The 12050-nt window shown below is 52.1% G+C and overlaps 1 protein-coding gene across 1 annotated transcript; it reads right to left on the bottom strand.

Moving 5' to 3' along the window:
• Nucleotides 1–2169: 2169 nt before the first annotated feature.
• Nucleotides 2170–11700, bottom strand: SUMO3 (small ubiquitin like modifier 3). Its single transcript, NM_001076449.1, has 4 exons — nt 11609–11700; nt 6966–7094; nt 4791–4862; nt 2170–3478 (listed from the first exon to the last, which is right to left on the bottom strand). Exons 1-4 carry the CDS (start codon nt 11627–11629, stop codon nt 3386–3388), a joined length of 315 nt encoding a protein of 104 aa, NP_001069917.1. The 5' UTR covers nt 11630–11700; the 3' UTR covers nt 2170–3385.
• Between the last annotated feature and the right edge of the window lie 350 nt (nt 11701–12050).

A 12050-nucleotide genomic window follows, 5' to 3' on the forward strand; every position in this document is an offset into this window, starting at 1 on the left:
TCGCACAACCGCAGCCCACCGCCCCACGCCCCGCACGCCCCAGGCAGCAGCCCCCTCGGTCTTCCCCTAGACATCTGCCTCAAGCCAGCATCCACCCCCGCTGCTCTGACTTCTCCACTGACTAATGTGTATCAGGTCACTAGATGAGTCCTTTTTAAATTAATATTCATGGTGGTTCTACAGCTGATTGGCCCATTTATTTATCTACTCCTCTATTGTGTTTCTTAGAACCCCATAAGTTTTTATCTTCACAACACTTATTCCAACATACTGTTGGGTAGAATTTACTACATTATGCCCTGTGTAGTTTTCTAGTATAATATATATATACAACTTATTATCTGTCTCCTTTAACCAGAAACATGTCCCATGAGGGCAGGGAGTTTTTGTCTCCTGTGTTCCTGGATGTGCTGAGAAGCATCTGTTGAGTTGAATAAAACCGCGCAAATAAACCTCACAATGATGCATGTTTGGCAGTAGACGAATCAACAAAAATTCAGCCTGACATTGTCTTCTCAAATGACCATGGTGATTTATATAAACACACTGTACTTTAAAACAGTTCCAAAAAGTAATGGGTTTGCAAATACTCCTAAGGTTTCCACCTCCCATTCAAGTAGTTACCTTCTCTGTGATCCAGCTACACCCATCCCCCCATACAGGTCAGGGGTCAGAGGGCGACTAAACAATTCTACTTGGAACAGGGCATTAGTGCAGGTGATGAAAAGTACTATGATCAACATGAAGCTCAGACAACAGCACCCATTAGATGCTGGGTGTTGTCTGAACTGCATCCATGTCTGTCACTTGCCGTCTTTCTGAGGTCATTCTGTTGTAGCAGTGTGTGTTCACCGTTTGTGTTCAGCAGTGTGTACCAGGATTAGTTTCAAGTGACAAAAACCCAAAATATGAGGTGCTAACATAATGGAAGTCTCACCTCGCTGTGGCTGGTGGGACAGGCTCACCTTCAAGGATACTTACACTCCCCTCCGTGCATCCTCGCTGAGATTCAAGTTGAGACTAGGCATCCTGTGTTTTATTTGCTAAATCTGGCAATGCTCAGCTCAGGTCAGCTGGTCCTGGTGTCCCAAGGGTTCCGAGCACCCGGTGTGTGATACTTACAGGCTTTCTTTCACCCACTGGACAGGCCGGCAAGTTCAGAATCAACTAGTTTCTTTGGGAATTGAAGTTCTGAGGTATAAAAAGGGTCTGCTTTTTGCAGATTCTTTCCATAAAAGCTGTGTCATGGAGCAAATGAGATTAATGGGTGCGCTCCCACCTGCGCAGTGCAGTGCAGCCAGGCCGGCACCACCCGTGTGCCTGGGGCCAGGGAGTCCTGGGGTATGGGGTTTTGGTACTGAAACTGGGAAAGTGCCAGCTCGGTCCCAGGGCACCCATAATAGAATCAGTAAAGACGAGCCTCTCTCCTACTGAAGCATCGGTTTAACCCAGTGATTCTAGGAGCTGGTTTTACATAACTATTTTAATATATCAGCAGATCTGTTATTCCAAATGCACCATCTGCACACATTTCTAAGATAAAAAGACAACCTCCAGGACACTGCCTGCTTGTCCGTCAGATGCTGGGGGTAGGGCTCAGGCAGCACTGCACTAGGGCTCCCCAGAAACCGCAATGCTCCTGACCTCAGGCACCCTGACATGTCACCCTCCCCACAAGTGCATGGCCTGCCCTCCTGGGCTCCACACCCCCCCACACCTTCTCTGGGCCACACCTCTGCCCACTGCTGCTGTAAGCAAGTCATGTGCTCGCCGCCCCTGAGCTTTCAGCCTGTGCTCACCTCCCAACCACCCCGATACAGTATCACAGTGCAACACAGAAGTTTCCAAATCAGTGTCAACTCACTTCCATTTCTAAACAGATGAGGGAATAAGTTGTCAGCTGCACTGCACAAAGGAAAACAGTCTCACATTCAAACACGAAAAATATCAACAAGCCCAGAGTCACGGTAACCCCCCAGGAGCCCAGGAGAGGGAGGAGGGCTCTGCAGGGGAGGGGGCGGCCTTGGCAGGGATGTCACAGCCTGCAGGAGTGCAGGTGAGCCAGCCTTCAGATGGAAGTCGGAGTGGTCTTGCTGAAGGGTCACTGCAAATACTGAACGTGACACGATGTCCAATCTCCAAACGCAGTATAGAGTGTGAGCCAAGAGACAGAATACCAAACTATATTTACTGTTGACAGTAGTAAAGGACAACAAATAATGTACAAATTGGGGAATAAACACAACAGAGCCGCAGACCCCCCGCCTGTGCCCGAACAGCAAGGTACAAAGGAAGTGCAGACTTCTCCAGCAAGGTCTCAGGCGAGCAGGAGATGATGGTGGTTATCCTGCCCAGGTGATCAAAGCAGGCAGCCAGGGGCCATCAGACAGGAGTGAGTCCACACGGAAGGGCAACAGGACAACCATTGGAGGTTAACCAAAACAGACCCCAAAATGCACAGAACTGAAATCACATGTAACGTGTAAGCTCCATACCAACTTGGGGAGCAGAGCACGGTCCTCGGGGAGAAGCCGGGGGCATCTCTCACATATAGCCACACTCTGAAGCAGCTCTTTTACACAAAAACATACCAGCAAAATCAGCAATATTCTATCTTCCTTGTTTACATACAGACCATTGTTACTCATCAGAAGCAAATACTGGAGGAAATCTGAGGCCCTGGCACTGTGACCACAGCAGACGTGTGGGACTTACTTTCTTCTCTGTTAAGAAAAGGGGAAAAGCCCATGTTTGTTGTGTCAGAGCAGCGTCGCCGGCAGTTGGTGGCAATGGGTCCAGGGCCCCAGATCCCGCCCAGGGCTGTGTTACTGAAGAACTTCTTACCTTTTAAGAAACATTCCAGTATTTTCCCTTCAACTTTACTATGTTCTGGCAAAGCTTACATTTCTAATATTTAGCATTAAAAAAACCTGTGCCCGCAAGAAACAGTAAGTGAAAGTGTATCTCCCATACCAACCATGACCCCAAAACTCGCCCCACAGAAGCACCCCCAGAGTAGTGACAGTTCTCTCCATGGTTGGAATGAGGGGGGTCAACACCTGGAGTGAGATCCCCGTCTAGACAGAAAGCAGGCATTCAGGCCACAAGCTTGGAAAAAATGTCATAGGAAAATGTCATATGAGGGAGAAAAATGAAAAAGTAAAAACAAAGCCCAAGTCCCTCACCACGCATTTTACCCAAACACAGGTACCAGGTGATGGGCCTCGGGAGGCTGGGGACCATCACCACGGTGGCACTCAAGTGCATCAGAGCGAAGTCCTTCTGGGGAATGTCCTCGGTGTCCGAACCTCCCTGCTGATGGGCTTGGCCACACGTCCACTGTTCAATAGCAAACACAGCACGGTGCCACGAGGGGATGGGGGCTCTAGAGGCCGCTCCCCAAGAGGCAGCTGGCCACCCTGGAGCCCCCCGTCTGCTGCTGGAACACGTCGATGGTGTCCTCGTCTTCCATCTCCAGCTGCAGGCACAGAAGGTGTATCAGTGTCTTCTCGTGCTGGGGGGGACCCGCCCCCACGCACCTGAGCCCACCCTCAAGTCGGCACATGAGGACAGAGGCTCAGCTATGGCTTTCCAGTTAGCCCGCTTCTTCCCCAAGTTCTCCTAACAGAATCCACAATGCTAGCGCCTTGACTGACAGAGAAACTAAGTCCCGTTAAAAGCAAAGTGTCTCAAGTTTTACTGAGAAGTATACAAAAATCAGATTTCAGCTAGGAGTGAGTGACCAGAAGCGGTGAATCCTGGGGACCTCAGAGGTGGGGGGTGGAGTCCATATGGGTGCTGTCAAAGCCAACTCTGTCCCAAAGGAAGGGCTCCCTGCTGGCCTCCCCATCCCGTCGAGTAGCATCCTGCTCAGAAATCAAGAGCAGTACCCCTGAGGGGGGTGGGAGGGCACGGGGAGGACTGTTGCAGACACGACCCAGCACACACATCAGCACAGAGGCTGGGGGAGCCCATGGCTGCCCCTTCCCTCTGTGTAAGGGGCATGCAGCTCCCCACAGGAGCAGAGATGAAACCTCCACAGAGCAGCCCTTTCACACTGAAGGCTGGCTGATTCTCCCCACGTTCGACCCTGCAGCTGTCTGGCTGACAGGTGACAGGGCTGCAGCCTGGATCCCAGGCTCTCCCTCCGTGAGGAGGGGTGCGCAGACCTGACAGAGCCGCATGTGGTGGCTGATGCTGGAGGAAATGGAGCACGCCGCACCCGTCTCCACTCATGCCCCTTGGCATCAGTGCTCAGAGCGCAGGAGATGGAGGCAGGAATGTAGCTGCAGACTAACGCTGCAGGTCCAGTGTCCCGACAACACGAGGTGGCGATCACATCTGCCCAGCTCGCCTGGAGCAGGGATGGGGGTGGGGTCGGGGGGTGAGGACGCTGGGCCTCGGCCATGACCCTGGACCACCTCAGCTGAGAACCCAGCCCTCCTGTTCCTTCTCCCAACACAGAGGAGGCTGACAAAGTACATTTTTCTCATTTGAAAATTAAACCTCAAAATTACAAAATCTAATAATCTAAGCCGTTAAGAAAATGTAAGGGGAATTCACTGGCCATCCAGTGGCTAGGACTCTGCTCTTCCACTGCAGGGGCATCAGTTCAATCCCTCGTCAGGAACTACAAGCCATGCAGCACACTTCAAAAAAAAAAGGGAAAGAAAATGTACGGTGTTCTATATAAACAGCAATCAGTAACTCTCAAACGTGAGCGCTCCTGCTGGCAGCTGCCACACACAGGTCGGAAGTAGCCCTTGAGTGCAGACCTGCTGGGTTCCTACCTGTGCTGGGGTGTCTGTTTCATTAATTGGTTGTCCATCAAACCTGAATCGAATCTGTCTCATTGACAAGCCCTGAAAAGAAAAGCAGTTATCATTGTGTCAGTATTTCCCGCTAACACATTAGTTCAAAAAGAATCACACATTCATCAAAACACCAGACTTGTGAATACACAGATTTATGACCCAGTTGACTACAAAGTCTCACCAATGGGCCTGAAGCTCTGAGGCAGCTAGAAAACAACAGAGAGTTCCCCCAGGAAAAGGGAGCCACAGAAAACAGTAAAGAACAAGGACTTTTGAAAATCAGAAATCATGACAGACACAAGACCACCCATAAAAAGCGGGAACACAAAGTCGAGAAAACTTCCCAGAAAAGAGATCAACAGCAACAAGCCCCATGCACAGTTGGAGGAAATGATCCAGATGCACACACCTGGCACAGGTGACTAAATCGGATGGAATCCCACTGGGGAGGGACACAAACTGTCACTGAACTGACAGAAGGTCCAGTTCCTGAACTGAACTGAGTTTCTAGACCAAAAGGCTGAGAACATGCCCAGAAGAGTCTAAGACAAAACTCCCTACCTAAAAGCCCAGGAATAAAGTCCTGAAAGCTAGCAGAGATAAACCACATTACAACAAAGGACGGAGAATCAGAGCATCACTGAACTTTTCACACAAATGGGGGAAACTAGAAGAATATGATGCAGGAACTCCAAAAGAGGAAAATGAATTTCAACTTAGAAATTTATGTGCAGTCAAATTACTCAAGTGTGAAGGTTTATAAAGCAAATCACGTTCAGAGAAGCAGTATTCTTCATATGCTTTCTGAGCAAGATACTGGAAGATACGCTTTATCAAGACAGGGGAAGAAGATTAGTCCAGAAAGATTAGTCCAGGAGGGGGGCCGAATACATGGGCAGAAGGATTCCTGGGAGGCTCTGTGGGAGGACCACAGAGTGGCAGCCCAGGCGGGGCAAGAGGGAGGGGGCCCGGGTGGGAGATAGTGCAGCATGGCAGGAAATGCAGGGCATAAATTCATGATGGGACACCCTGAAATCGACACACACAGCCACCACCAGACCAAGAACAACAGGACTCAGACAAGAGCCAGCAATAAGCACAGGTTGCTATGTGGCTGGGGTGGCTGCCTGGTCACAAAAGCAGCAGAGTCCAGAGCAGGCTGGGTGCAGGGAGAGGGCTGTGTGCGGGGGCAGGGTCTGGCTGTGTGGACCACGGGTCAGAGCAGAAGTCCCACCTTTCACAGGTGAAAATAGTCTCCAAAATCCAAAATTTCTCCACGAAACAATATTTACCAAGAAAAAGTGGAAAAAAGAAAAAGCTGGAATTGATAGTGACCCTCTGAAGAGCAAAGCCTGAAAAGAGCGGAGAAAAAGAGGAAGGCATGGAGCTTTTTCAGGTGTTTTTAATAGTAACAACAAACAGGCTAAGGCAAGGGTTATCAAAGTCAAGAGTAGAAACTAAGGTCAAGGATTTCCGAATCCCCCACAGAGGACTGGCTCCTGTGGAGAGCACCAGGGGCCCCAGGGCACAGTCTGACACACACAAGAGGCGGCCCTTTGTCTTGTAAAGCAGTAAATAAAGGGAAGTGATGCTTTTAAAGTGTGGTGTTGGAGAAGATGCTTGAGAGTCCCTTGGACTGCAAGAAGATCCAACCAGTCCATCCTAAAGGAAATCAGTCCTGGGTGTTCATTGGAAGGACTGATGTTGAATCTGAAGCTCCAATATTTTGGCCACCTGATGTGAAGAGCTGACTCATTTGAAAAGACCCTGATGCTGGGAAAGATTGAAGGCAGGAGGAGAAGGGGACAACAGAGGATAAGATGGCTGGATGGCATCACCGACTCAATGGACATGGGTTTGGGTGGACTCCAGGAGTTGGTGATAGACAGGGAGGCCTGGTGTGCTGCGGTTCATGGGGTCGCAAAGAGTCAGACACGACTGAACTGAACTGATTAAGTGTGTCTGGAGCAAACTGTGCTAGGGCAGTGTCTCCACAGACACGGAGGAGGAGGGATAGAATCCGTGAGAACCCACTGTTCAGATTCCAACAGCACCAGACACCTGCCCCGCCCAGAGAAGCCCGGCCAGCCTGGACACACATGAGCACACGCACAGGCCCCTGCACGCACATCCCACCGCCCCTCCCCACACCTGGCGCTCGCAGTAGGCCTTCATCAACTTGCTGAGCGGTGTATGTCTCTTGATCTTGAACTGGACCACGGAGCCATCCTGCCCGGCCACCTTCAGGTTGATGTGGTCATTCTCCGTCTTCACTCCCTCCTGCAAAGATACATGCATCTGGGCCTCCACCTGTCGCCCCACAACCACCACTGCTTCTTAAACGTCCCCAGCAATTCAGTCACTGGTGTGTCTGTCGTATTCTTACACCAAACTGACTTGTAACTTCTATCTGCTGAGTCAGGCAAATGTCCTGCCAACCTAGCGTTTGTCGCAAACGTCAGCTTAAGGGGGAAAAAAATCTGTGTAACACCAGAAAACAACAGAGAGAAGATCCGCCTTTGTTGTAAGGTTGCTCTTAGAGTGGAGCACAAGTGACTTATACTTAAGTGTCAGGATGAATAAGACACCAGAGACGATTCTGGCCAGAACGCAGGCTGCGCAGTGGCTCAGGGTCCAGACTGCCCGCGGCTTCCCCGCTTGCCTCCCAGGGAGGGCCACCCTCAAGTGCATTCTGGGTTGCCAGTCCCACTTGAACGGGGTCACCGCCCTATCCTATCCATGGGACATGACCCATGGGACACTCCAAGCTGCTGAGCAATCAACAAGGTCTCTGGTCCTTGGAAACTACTGGAAGTTGGTGCAAGAAGCTGGTGTTCCAAGAAGAGCTCAGCCCGAGAGCACACTGCTGGGGAAAAGAGGAGTGTCTGCTTTTTCACAAATGACGAAGCTGACCTAAGTCAATCTGCATAGTCTGGATGAAGACCAAAGCGGTTTTGTGTGCTGTCCTGGCCAAGTTCTCCTCTTCCTGGGGCTCTCCTTCCCCACCGCTCCCTGTTCCAAGCTCTGGGACCTGCTTCCCGCCACATGGAGGAGAGAGGAAAGGAGGCCCCTGGAGACCAGAGTAGGGGAGCTCAGAGTGGCTCTGAGAAGTGGTCCCAGCAGGCAAGACTCTAGCAATGAGCCCCCGTCTGATGAAGCTGGGGGTCCCACGATCAGCACCTCACCACTCACCAGAGACCAAGGATGCTTTTGCTTTTTCATCTTTTCAAATAAAGGTTTAATTTTGAAATAATCCTACATTTCCAAAAAAGCTGCCATACAGAGGCAGAGCGCTCCTACACGCCCCACTGGGTCTCCTTGGTGTTAACATCTTGCGTCCTGCCCAAGAACACAACACTAGCACACCGCCAACAACAAAACTGCAAGCTTTTTTGTATTTCACCAGTTTTTCCACTAATACCCTTTCTCTGTTTTGTATTTCACAATTTTTCTCCACTAATACCATTTTTCTGTTCCAGAATCTAATCCAGGGTACCTCCTTGCATTTACAGATAAGATTTCCTATCCACTTATTCTTTTATTTCTTTGCTGTTTATTCATTGTGTTAAAATACACATAAAATTTACCATCTCAGCCATTTTTAAGTGTACAGTTTGTAGTATAAAATACAGCCACCGCCACCATCCATCTCTACAATTCTTTTCATCTTATAAAACTGAAACTCTGTCCCCATGAAACCCTCACTCGTCCTCCCCCAGCCACTGACAACCACCATTCTTCAGCCTCCATCAATCTGACTCCTCTAGGGACCTCCTGTAAGTGGAATTACAGTATATGTCCTCTTGTGACTGGCTTACATCAATCAGCATAATGTCTTCCAGGTTCATCCCTGATGTAGCAAACCTGAATAATACCCTGCTGTACACACAGACCAGGCCTGCCTGGTGGCTCAGGTGGTAAAGAGTCTGCCTGCAATGCGGGAGACCTGGGTTCGATTCCTGGGTCAGGGAGATCCCCTGGAGACGGAAATGGCTCCCACTCCAGTTATTCTTGCCTGGAGAATTCCATGGACAAGGAGCCTGGAGGGCTATAGTCCGTGGGATCGCAGAGTTGGACATCATTGAGCCACTAACACTTTCACCCAGCAGTAGAGCTGCTGGGTCATACGGAAATTCTGCTTTTAATTCTTTGAGGAACTTCCATTCTCTCTTCCATGGCAGCTGCATCATTTGACATTCCCACCAACAATTCCAACTTCTCCACATCCTCTCCAGCACTTGCTGCTTTCTGTTTTGATTTTTTAAAGCAGCCATCCTAATGAGTGTCAGGCAGTATCTCACTGTAGCTCTATTTGCATTCCCCTGATGATCAGTGATATCAAGCATCATTCCATAAGCTTCTTGGCTATTCATATGTCTTCTCTGGAGAAACATCTATTCAGGTTTTTTTGCTCATTATTTAATCAGGTCACTTATTTTCTTGTTGAGTTTTAGGAGTTCTCTATATAGTCTAAATATTGATCCTTTATCAGATATGCAATGTAGAAGGAAAATCAAAAGGGAGTTGGTGTTGCTCAGAGAGCCCCTCAGACAGAACCCAGAGACCACTGAGGACGGGACTCACGCTCATCTCAACCCAGATGGAATCTGACCTGTGACCACGTCCTGTCCTGACGAAGCATCCAGGACACCTGCCCAAAACTCGAGACGCCTGTGGGACCCTGACCCTGAACCAACGCGTGACAGCCACCCCTTCGGGACACACATTTCTTTCTGTGTCAGGGTTCAGCCTCGTGGCTCTTGCCTTTTTAAGCCCCTGATTCTTTCTTACCCAGAAAGCTCTTTGTTTTACCCAAACCTGTGTCTCCCAAATCACAATTCTTAACACCCCAAATTACTTTCTTATTTGCAGCCTTCTGTGGCTTTTTTTGGGTTAATAGTGATTTGAAAATATCATCTCCCCTTTCTGTGGCTGCATTTTTACCCTGTTCTTTTATCAGTGTCTTTTGATGTACAAAATTTTTTAATTTTCATAAGTCGTTTTTTTTTTTTTTCATGACACCTGTGTCTTTGGTGTCGCAATCAAGAAATCACCACCAAGTCCAATGTCGTGGAGTTTTTGTCCTATGCTTTCTCCTAAAAGTTCTATTGTCTTAATTCTCACATTTAGGTCTTTGATCCATCTTGACTTAACTTCCCAATTTAGTGTTGAGAAGGGGCGAACTGCATTCTTTTGCACATAGACAGATGATGCATTCACTTTCTTAATGAAAAAATATGGGTGTGTTTAAAACAGAGAGATGCAGGGACCAGAACGCAAACAGAAAGAGGGCGGCAGCTACAGAACAGGAAGAGGAAGGCCAGACCCGCCGCGAATCCCTAATAATCAAAACTTGGAAAAAAGCAAAGAGAAGGAAGAAACCCTAAAAACCACAGCAGGGTTCACCCGGTCAGTCCCCTACCTGGACTCTCCAGGGGAGGCAAACTGTCTTCCCAACTGGTCCACAAGGTTTTCTTTGCACCAAGATGGCCTGGGGGTATGCCTCCTACCCCCTCCCCTCCAGCCCGAAGGAGAGAGCATCTCTGAGCCAGAGCAGCCCGGAAGGAACCGAGGCCTCCGAAGACAAGGGTGGGGCGTGAGGCACAACCAGCTCACTGTCTTGGAAGTAGTTAAAACAAGTTAATTCTACTGAACTAGGCCTTGGACATTGAACACGTGGGAGTGTTAAGCTTAAGCGCACCCAAAGGATGAGTATTGAGCGTATTTCACTGTATCTCACTGCATTTAAACTCTGGAAGAGGAGACCACCTAGAGGTCATAAAGGCAGGCAGTTACATCTCCTCCCACCCCCACTGGAAAAGCAAAGGCAGCTCCGAGGAGGCTCCAGGGCGGAAAGGGCCGCGTCCACCGGGGCCCCACCGTGGGATCCCGTCTAGGGGCTCCGTGCAGGCGCACCCAGCCTGCCTCTGCCTCCCGTGTGCACTGGGGCGCGATCTCCAAGCAGCAGCAGCGGGGTTCAAGAGAGAGGCTGCGCGCAGAGCGAGAGTGCTGACGAAAAGCTCCAGAAACCCGTTTCCAAGACTAGTTTTCAAGACCGCGGACCTTCGCGAGGACTGCCGGCCAGGGCAGCAGCAGACTGCGGAGCGGGATGAGCACACACCCAAGGGGCCGCAGTGGATCCAGACAAGTCAGGCCTCTCGGAGCCCCCGCCCGGCCTGCGCCCTCGGCGTTCCGCAGCGAGGACTGAGGAGGGGACCACGCGCACGCGGGCAGTAGAGCCCAGGCCGGCCGGTTCCCGTGAGGTGCACAGTTAGGGAGGGTCCCGGCGAAGGAAGAGGTCCTGGGGAGGGGCGGTCCCAGAGAGGGTTTGGGGACGCGGGCGATGTCGGCGGATGGAGAAGGTCCAAACTAGAAGCGCCGGCTCTTCCAGACTCGGGCCAACGGGGCGGGTCTCCCCGCACAGCGAACTGGGTTGGAGCCGGAGGGGTGGAGCTCGAACAGTGGACGCGGGACTTGGGCGGAGTCGGAGCGCGAGGGCGGAGTCTGGGTAGGGGCGGGGCCTTTAAGGGGCGGGGCCCGAGGGAGGGGTCTGGGTAGGGGCGGGGCCTGGAAGGAGGGCGGGGCGCGAAACGGGCGGGGGGAGGGGAACCGAGCGGGGCCGGGCGGCGTGGGGGAGGGGTGGAGGGAGAAGGGGGGAGGGGAGGCCCAGCGGCGCGGCTCGACACGGGTCCCAGCGGCCGGCGGCGGAGGGCGGCGGGGCCCGGGGAGCGGGCGCGGGGGCGGCGCGGGCGTGGGGGTTGAGTCCGGCCCGGCCCACACCCGCCGGCCCTTACCTTGGGCTTCTCCTCGGACATGGCTGCGCTCGGAGGGCAGCGGGACTGCAGGCAGCCCCGGGCGAGCGACTCACGCTCTCGGCCCGCCGCTCTCCCGCCGCAACTGCTCGCGGGGCCGCGCTTTGCCCCCAAATCCCTGCGCGCAGGTTGGCCGGCGCGGGTCACGTGGTAGTCGCGCGTGCACGAGGCGCGCTCCCGGACGTCGGGCGCGTGCCCGGTCTGCCAGGGTTCCTGGCTGTTGGAAATGCGTCACCGGGCGGGCCCTGCGCGGTCAGGCGTCTGGCCTTCGGGGGTGCTCCGGGCAGCTAGGCCTGGGGCCGCTGGAGGAGTGGGGTCGCGCTGCGACTCGGGGAGCGCACAGAGCAGCTAGGGTCGAGGTCAGGGGCGGTGCATAGGGCAGCTGGCGTGGCAAGGCGTAAGCTGTGGGGCAGGGGGCGCTGGG

This window comes from Bos taurus, chromosome 1 (genome assembly GCF_002263795.3).
Source record: "Bos taurus isolate L1 Dominette 01449 registration number 42190680 breed Hereford chromosome 1, ARS-UCD2.0, whole genome shotgun sequence".
Taxonomy (NCBI): Eukaryota; Metazoa; Chordata; class Mammalia; order Artiodactyla; family Bovidae; genus Bos; species Bos taurus.

What these genes read in the sequence shown, in the direction of transcription:
- SUMO3 (NM_001076449.1), bottom strand. Translation starts at nt 11,629, where the DNA reads ATGTCCGAGGAGAAGCCCAAG. An exon ending in TGTCCGAGGAGAAGCCCAAG is followed by an intron (nt 7,095 to 11,608) that starts GTAAGGGCCGGC and finishes GTATCTTTGCAG; the next exon opens with GAGGGAGTGAAGACGGAGAA. An exon ending in AAACAGACACCCCAGCACAG is followed by an intron (nt 3,479 to 4,790) that starts GTAGGAACCCAG and finishes CTGTGCCTGCAG; the next exon opens with CTGGAGATGGAAGACGAGGA.